We start from the raw sequence: 8,927 nt of genomic DNA, 5'->3' as shown, positions 1-8,927 counted from the left end.
ATCAGTGCTGGTTGTCTTCAAAGTGTAACTGTGTTATAGGGATGAATGTCTACAGCTGATGAAGGACACAACAGAATGTTTCATTGACACAGTGCAGCTGTGTTTAGCAACATTTGACAAGGCCAATCGCACAAGATTGGTTGCTATGCGTAGGTCTTGGTTTCTAGGGAATCTGGCAGTCTTTTACTTTTTTAAGAAAACTTCACAGACAACTTTGTTGCCAACCGAATACCAGCTACCAACGAGCTACTTGAGCACAACAAAGAGTGTCTTGTCAATTCTTCTTGCCACATTGTTCCATATAATCAGCACACATCTTGCATGTTTCCTAAGATTGAGATACATTTCTTCTTAGTTGATCACTGAAATGTACTTCTGTTTTTAGTTGGACTATACTTAATACGATCGGAATCAATAACTGGTTGAAATTGTAAACCTCAAACCTCATGTTTTGCTTACCTTCCTTCATCCTAAAAACATGTTGAGGGATTTGGGTTAGTTTAATGTTGGCAAAAATAATGGTCACAAAGTGAATTTTAACCTACTTATCATTCTCAACCTTCTAGACATTTGTTCTTAGTTCAGGGCAATATTCTGTTTAATGATTCATTTGTGCCAAGTAAATTGCGCCCGGCTTGATTCAGGAGCTCATTCCCTCTTGACAGATCTGCTTGGACAGTCGTGACTCATGTCGAAGTCACACCACAGCCTAAAAATAATCATGACTGAGAATTTGAGTCTGTCTTTAATGCCCAGCTTCTGGCGGGCCAACGATTATTGTCTGATGCAGACAGTGGTGAAAATGTTTGTTTTTACCATCTTAATTTAAGTCCAATGAAACCATGTTAATGTCCTTATTGGTTCATTAATTTAGTTGCAAAACCAACAAATATTTAATTTGACCTCATTAAAATCTAAATATCATCGTTCTCTTCGACATTAACTGGTCTTGAATATTTACAATACATCTGTGTTCAAACGACATATTTCAGGATTTTTTGAATATTTCTAAAGATAATGTTTATATGTAATTCCTGTAAGATTAGGAAACGTTACAATTGAACAAGATGTTTTAAGCTGTCAATGAGAACAAAACGGTTTGCATTAAAACATTGTGATTAACCACACAAGTAGCTGTTTTATTACCAATGTGTACAGAACAGAAACAGAACAGGCTGCATGACTAAAAGATAAAACATTTCTTATGACACAGATGTTTCTGAGTCCACAAGGCTGCACAGGATCAGATCAGGTCAGATGCTTTGATGCCCCCACAACTGTGTGTCCCGGTTCCCGGGTGAACAGGCAGCAGCCTCCGGGGGCAGCTGCAGCCTCTCTGCGCTCCGTGCTGTGTGGTGGCCCGGACGCCGAAGTGACGAGCCTTGTGGTGCATTGTACGTCTGCAGCTTGCCCGGACTGACAGGGCCGGAGGTCCAATGAGATAAGTCGACATATTGAGGTTGTCAAATCAAAGCCAAAGGGGAGGCGCTGTCCCGTCCTCGTCTCAATTACGTCATGCAGAAACAGCTGGTCGTTGGCATAAAATCCGTAAAAAATGTAGACCAGCAAAGCGACTGAGAACTGCACCCGGGCTGGAGCCCTCCACTACATTTTTTGCTTTTAACGATGTTGCAGCTGGAGCGTATTGGCTCAGGATGTAGCCCTCCGAGGCTCCTCTTGCTTGTTTACTATCTGTGCGCCCTTGGAGGTGAGTGCTTTCCATTCATTGTGTGCTGCTTTGATTCGCGGTGAGCTGTTCCTTTTGTCGGGGTGCTGAAAACCTCGGAGAGCAGCAGCAGCAGCATCGGGTCCAGTTTGTGGTTTTAATGTAGTCTACTAAACATCCACAACTGCTAGTTTTACTCTTGGTCAACAATTTAAAACGTTTCAAAAAAATACATGCTTCAGTTACGTGACGCATAGAAGCTGCTGCTAATTATGGCACGCAACACATTGACAGATGCTCCTATATGTTGTACGATACGTTACTGAGGGCTGTATGTGGCCACAAGAAAACACATCGGGCTGGACGATTTCATTGTTGGTGCCTTTGACATTTGTTTGTCGGTGTTATGCTTTGTTAAACACAAGTTAATAAGACACGTTGGCAAAATGAAAAAATATGACTGGATTTATAAGACAATAAGTAACCTTGTTATTTTTTGGTTCAATTTTGCCTGAATCAAAATGAGAGGATTTCCTTGAATAATGAGACAATATTTACATTAAATCTCTAAAATCTCTCAGATGTCTGCCACTTTTTATCATAAAACATGACAAGATGAAAATATACAGGATGTGTTACAATGTCTAAGTTGTTTTCCTTTAAAATAGAGAAATCTTATGTAAAGACGAATTAGGAGTGTTTTTTTCTTGTGTTTTTGGTGCCCATACACCAAGTTGCTTTGCTGCTTCAAGACAGAAGCATGAAACAAAAAGCTCAGAGCTCATTGTGAGACAACAATGAATCCATACCTTTTGCACACGCTGTACTGCTGCGGTCAAAGAAGACCTTAAATGTCTGTCTGAGGATGTTGCAGTCCCCTGACAGACTTGTTGCTGTTTCTCTCCATCTATGTTGTTAAATGCTTGGTTAAAGTCAGTCAAGAATGCCTCCCTTTACCCTCTTTTTCTTTTTGAATGTACAGTAAGGATGGTCAGCGTGATATTTTAAGATTGATTCTTAAATCCAGGATTTAATGCTCATCAATGATCAACAGGAAGTCTACTATTCAGTTTGGTTTGTGTGTTTGACCAAGAGTTCAAATTAATTGGCAGATGTTGCCGATTTTTTGAGTAATTTTTGTTATAAATGCTTTTTATTTTTTCTTCGTTATGTATTAAAGATCCTTCAAAATCCTGCTAAGAGAAGAGACATTTTAAGAAGCAGCATTTACCTACGCCGTTCCAAAAACATTAAGTTTAAAGGCCATCCTGCTAAGCATTCAGGGATAAATCTCTGGTTGAGATGACAAAAAGCTGGATTAAGCTTGTATTAAGCCTCCAACAGGGTAAAACAGTGGTTGGGAGGTGCTCATTGAAGATTACTGAGATGACTGAATTCAGAAATGTGCTGTAAGAACGCCTGTGAGCACACTGCTGTCTTTATCTTTAAATGTCTTTATTTAGCTGGCAAACAAAAATGTTTGAATATTCGTGCGTGTTTACACCTTCACAGTCAGAGCAGGCACAGTGTGCGGCTGCTGGATTGTAACTGAGACATTTCCATTGACTATTCCTTTTTTTTTCTTCACATAGAGCAGGTGTATAAATAGATGCAAGTTTGTTTGTTCTATTAATAATAACTTGGCCTGTCACTTGCAGTCATGTATTTAATTTGTCACAACAACACATCATATGTAGCCTGTCAATCGAGTGTATCCACCTTCTTTATTTAAGGCATTTCCTTATACCCGGACATAGCTCTGTAGACCATGGGTGAATACAAAGAGATGCTTTCTGTAATATACCTACTCAAATGTATTTGACATGTGAGCAGTTCAACTGAAGAGAGATTGTCCTACAATGAATCAAATTTCTTAAATCTGAAGAACAACAAGAAGGGAACCATTTCCAAAGTGTGCATGTAGGAATTTCTCTTATTCATAGCTCAACCACCTTTTAGGGTCCTTAACCACAGCTTTGGCAACTGCTGGTTTAGAGTGTATAATAGCTTATTTTGTATGTAATAATGGGGACTTTTATGTATGGGATGCACAATTCATCGTAGTTTAATGGGTATTTTTTAATAATGCAGCGTCCTTGACAATATCAAGATGTGCAATATCGCTTTTTCCTCTCTAAGATGTCCTACCAACAGGTAATCAACCGGTTACAGTGTGATATTAAACTTAAGTGGTGTTAGCTGTGATCTGTAACTGGAAGAAGAGGTCTGTCTCTTTCTAGTCAGAGAAGCAGAACGTACAGGAGGCTTACTGCAGAGTGACTTCAGCACTGTTGGTGCCACTCTCCACCTTTTGAGTTATAGCACTTGAATGTGTGACATGGAAGCAGTTTCTCCTCAGACTCAGTCACAGACATCACTGTAATGAAATTGCGAAGAAGAACCCAAATGCAAAGAAGGCTCACATTTAACGCAGAGAAACAGAGGGGATGAGAGTGAAAATTAAGGCTGAGGGCTTTGTATGGGATTAAGCTTTAGCTCTTGACAGCAAGATTGCTTCATTCTTTTGAGATTCTGCCTCCTTGTTCTGCTTCTTTAGTATTCAAGGTTGCTTCCATAGGTGAGGGCTTTGAGGACTGGTAATAGTGCTGGGGAGAGGAGCAGAGCAGAGACATTTTTGTCTGTTTCCTAACACGCTATAGAACACACGGCACATTCAAGAAAACCTTTTCCTTTATATGCTTCCACGCCCAAGCTCCTCGACACTATAGAGGGTCCCTTGGTTTTCTTTACTCTGTCTCCTCATCAAGTTAAAAGCAGAAGCAAAAGCAAACCATGCAGCTGCAAATGACAGCATTAGTACCGTGTGCTCGCTTACTGTGTCGCTGCAACTCTTAAACGAATTGGGCTCATGCTGTTTTAGAGGCACAGGCTTTTCATTGCATCCTCTAAACAGTTTTCTGAGCTTTAAGTATACTTGTACAAATCGCAGGTGAGATAAATTATCCCCTAAAGGAAACATTAACAGACACCGCCACATGTATTCCAAGTACATAGGGTAGAAAGGCTGGATATGAATAAACAAAAAGGGACTCTGTTTCAAGTGGAAAAACAAACCTCTCATTGTTCTATGAAATATTGTCATCTTCTTTCATATCTACTTATCCTTATGTTCTACTGAATTTGATGTAGGAGAATATAGCTATTAACTTACTCACACTCCATTTCCCCCAGATCTTGCCCACCCGCTGGTTTGTAGCTCGATGGCTCATGTAGGTAATGTGGTAGATTACAGCTGTCACTTGTTCCACTGCTTTTATATGCAGAGCCTTCCCTGGATGTAATCCAAGGATTTGACATTATGCAGGACGCGAGTGAGCCTGCATATGTACATCTCCGTCAGCTGCTTTAACAGGAGTTAAAGTCTGTGATCACATATTTAGATGATCTAGCTCTATACAGATTGACGGGTTCAAGGAGATGCTTGTCATAAAGGACTTACGACAGAGAGACTGCACGTGTTGTCTGTTCACACGAATGATAGTGCTGATAGAATTGAAAATGTTTGTACTTGAGTTTCAATCTTTTAAAAAGTCTTACATCTTTGTCAGCCCCACTAGCAGCATGGCTAGGGGTGGCTAGGTCCAGCCCTTTGACCCAGACGGAAATCTGTTGACCACTACAGGGTTGTTGCTATTGAATTTTGTGCAGACACAAATGATCCCCAGAGAATGAGTCTTAATGATATTTTTGATTGCATTACTCTGTGGGTAGCGCCGCCTGTGGGTCACTAGAAGATCTAAATTTTCTAATCTAATTTTATTTCTCCATCAGCTACAGCTGAATTGTGTAAATGAGCAGATGTTAGTATGCTAGAACACTAAACTAAGTTGGGGCTTAACCATAGCCTGTAAGCATTGTATATATGATAGCAGGCTAACACATTGAACTCAAACCGTTGCTGTACCTAAGTGAAGCCTTGAAGCAGCAAGAATGGCTGTAGACTCTTGTTGATCAAAGAAGGCAACTCTAAATGAGGCTATATCATGTGTTCCATATATAAATCCTCACAAATATTCAAAGAGACTTCCCTCTGGTTCTGTTTCCCACAGATTGCCTTTTTGTGACTGAATACTTCACCCGAACACCTCGTAAGCTGAATGCTTTCAACTCCTTTGCCAGTGTGGAGCTGTTCCACTTTAATGTGCCTGACGACACCATGATGGCCGTATGGAACCTCATCACCTTCAAGGAGCAAGGTGGCACGTTTGGAGACAGCTGCCCGAACCGCAATGTGACTGTGTAAGATGAGGACTTCATCACAACATCTTTTTTTCACATTGTGGAGTCGCTCGTGTTCAGCTTTTTCTTTATTTGCTCTTTTGTAAAGGTTGGAAACTGAGGGAGTTAAGTCTGCTCCTCTCTATGGTGTAGCTATACATATATATATCAGTAATAATCTTATGTATTCTACCTTTGGGGAAAGGGTTCAGCTGCTTTAACTCGAACCGTGTCGGCTACTGTCAGTCTCGATGTATGGAGGGAACTGCTGTTAGAGCTGCATTTAACTTTTCATTTTGCCTGTCGATTTGTATTATATTGGTTATCATATATTGTTTGTGATGAGAGCTGGCATCCCAGGTGATTCTTCTCTGTGCCTGTGATGTTGTGATTGACGTGGATGTGATAATTAATGTTTCGGATTTTCATTTTTCATCTTTAAAATAGGAGATGCCATCTGTGGCGATGCCATCATCTGTTCTTATATACGAATTACTTATTGGCAGATGCCTCTGCAATTTGTGAAAGCACAAGGCCTAACAGGGATTACATTTTGCCTTTGTGTGTAATAGGTACTTCAGGTCTGGGGCTCCTCCAGTAATAAACCCCCTGTACACCCGCTTCCCTCGGGATACAGTCGTCCCAGGATCCTTTGCTGTGACTCTTACATGGACTCTTCCAAACCGTACAACAGGAGCATTCAACGTGACCAGCCCTCTCCCTGGAGATTGGTTCCTAGCCGTACATTTACCCAAGGACGAAGGCAAGATCTCCGTCAAGGTGAGCCTGAACGTTTTACACAAATAAACATTGCAGTTTCAGGTCTGAATATGAAACCCTGAGATGATGCTAACTTTGGTCACTTTTTTCCCCGTGAAACATACAGTTACTTTTGCAGCTTACGATATCTACCTTTCACCTTTTAACATGCTAGCAGCTCTGTGATACTATACTGTGCATTTGCACAGTGATGCTTTGAGCTCAGTGCTAACAAAAGCGGTGCTATGATGCAGGTATATTGTAACTGTTAAAGTTTGGTGTGATATCATGCTCTTATTTGGTCGTTTTCTCTTACACTATGAGCCGGTTGTGGATGTTGTTAGCTGCTTTGGTACTTAAAGGTAAGTATTGTATAGAGTATGACCTGACATTGGGCAGGGTTATTAGATAAAGGTCTGAACTGAGTTTCAAAGGAAAACCATCCAATTGTTGTCAATACTCAAAATCACAAATATCTATCTCAGGGCGTTGTCAGTCGAAAAATAAAATGTTGGGTACCAGGTTAATGCCAATACATCTATATTTGAGATACTTCACTGCATAAGTGAACAATTTGACTTGATAGTGGCCCTTGATAAAGGTCTCTAGATGCCAGTCAGTCAGATTTATCCTTTAGGAACCATGAATGTTTTACCAAAAATGTCAACCTCAGAGGAAAAGTCAGGGGATCACCAAAATTGTTGGGTTTCATTCCATGAATGAATGTTTAAAATGATATGAGAATCCATGTGTGAGATACTGAACCAACAACATTGCCATACCTACACTCCATGCTAGCAGCTGAAATAAATCGCAACCAGAATCAGCTGTTTAGAGCAGCCAATGAGTCACTATGTAATTATACAGTACATGACTTGCTAAAAGTGACAGGTTAAACCTAAGCTTATGTATGGGAAAGTGTTTTTAAGATGGCCTAAATTAGATCTTTATCGAACATATTTTTTCTTCCTGGTTACTTCATGAAACGAAGAACATAAAGATGATGTAAGTGTTGGTTGGAATTAGTATTCATGATAGCGATTCAGAGCATAAGAAAAGCAGAACAGTTTTTTCTTCATCTCATCATGTTCTTATATTAGGCCACATAAAGGAAATGTATTTGTCATTGGCATGGTATCCAGTCGTGGTCCCTTTGTGGTTTCCATTGGCTGGCAAAAACGCACCAGGAATGCACAACAGGCAGAAATATCATCAACAGTTGAAATCAACATGGGATGTACAAAAGCATTGGTTTGCTTTGGGGGCTCTGAGAATAGAAGCTGTGGCTGAAATGCAAGCAGCCTCCACTGACACACTGCATAGATGGAAATTACACTTGCCTTCTGAAGCAATTTTTTAGAACCAAGATTTGATGATATTAGATCAGAAAGGAAACACGGGTAGAAGCAATGCAAGCAGAACAGGAGGGAGTGCACCCTGCATTTATAAGAATCTACGTAAAATACTGAACACACAGCGTTAGGATTTAGCAGCCAGGAACAAAGAAGCAGTGAAAAACTGCTTTCTCTGCCCAATACAATATCTATGTGTGACTTTTGAAATGTCCATTGTTTGACAGGCAAGATCCTCTGTATATGATCGTAGTATTTTAGTCAGGTAAGTCTTTCTGCAAATCATTGATCTGTATTCCTCTCTTTAAAAGGTAATTGTTGAATATATTTGTTTATTTTTACCTTATTGTGTAGTTAAAGTAATGAGACAGAAAGCATCACTGGCTGGTGGACAATCGTTGGTTCGACCTCATTAAAGGCAGCAACCATTTTATCTTGTATCTGGGTTATGGTGATGCTTTATAGTAATATGTTATTAAAAGCAATAGTTGTGGGAATTCATTTAACTCATAACACAATCAATTACAACTCTTTAGGGGTTTCTTTTCTCTTACTTACCCATTACTCAAACAGTCTTACCATTTCATGATGATCGTTAAAATAAAGGTATGATATGATTTATTAGCTTTTTATTAAATGCTGGATGTTTGCCAGTCAGCGCTTGCTACTGTCAGAGCAATGAGGCTCACTCCGAGTGTGAAAATATTGCAAAACAGTGTTTAAAAGTGGCAATTAACATTTTGGCACACATTATTTACTAATTAGTAAGTATCCACCTGTCTCGTGAATTAGCACAATTATATTATAGCACATACACTAAGGTTTCTAAGTTGATACGGTCTTTTTCCACTTGATGTATTATTACTGACACAAATCCTTCCAGTAACAGTCTTATAATTATATTGAGAGGT

The 8,927-nt window shown here is 39.7% G+C and overlaps 1 protein-coding gene across 1 annotated transcript in view; it reads left to right on the top strand.

Moving 5' to 3' along the window:
- Positions 1-1,445: 1,445 nt before the first annotated feature.
- Positions 1,446-8,927, top strand: part of tmem8b (transmembrane protein 8B) — a 33,260-nt gene continuing 25,778 nt past the window's right edge. The window contains exons 1-3 of the mRNA XM_063896595.1: positions 1,446-1,708; positions 5,737-5,926; positions 6,478-6,685. Coding sequence (XP_063752665.1) covers positions 1,627-1,708; positions 5,737-5,926; positions 6,478-6,685 — 480 coding nt within the window. The 5' untranslated portion in view covers positions 1,446-1,626. The remainder of the gene's footprint in view (positions 1,709-5,736; positions 5,927-6,477; positions 6,686-8,927) is intronic.

Source organism: Eleginops maclovinus, chromosome 12 (assembly GCF_036324505.1).
Source record: "Eleginops maclovinus isolate JMC-PN-2008 ecotype Puerto Natales chromosome 12, JC_Emac_rtc_rv5, whole genome shotgun sequence".
Lineage (NCBI taxonomy): Eukaryota > Metazoa > Chordata > Actinopteri > Perciformes > Eleginopidae > Eleginops > Eleginops maclovinus.
This window is presented reverse-complemented; position numbering and strand designations above follow the sequence as displayed.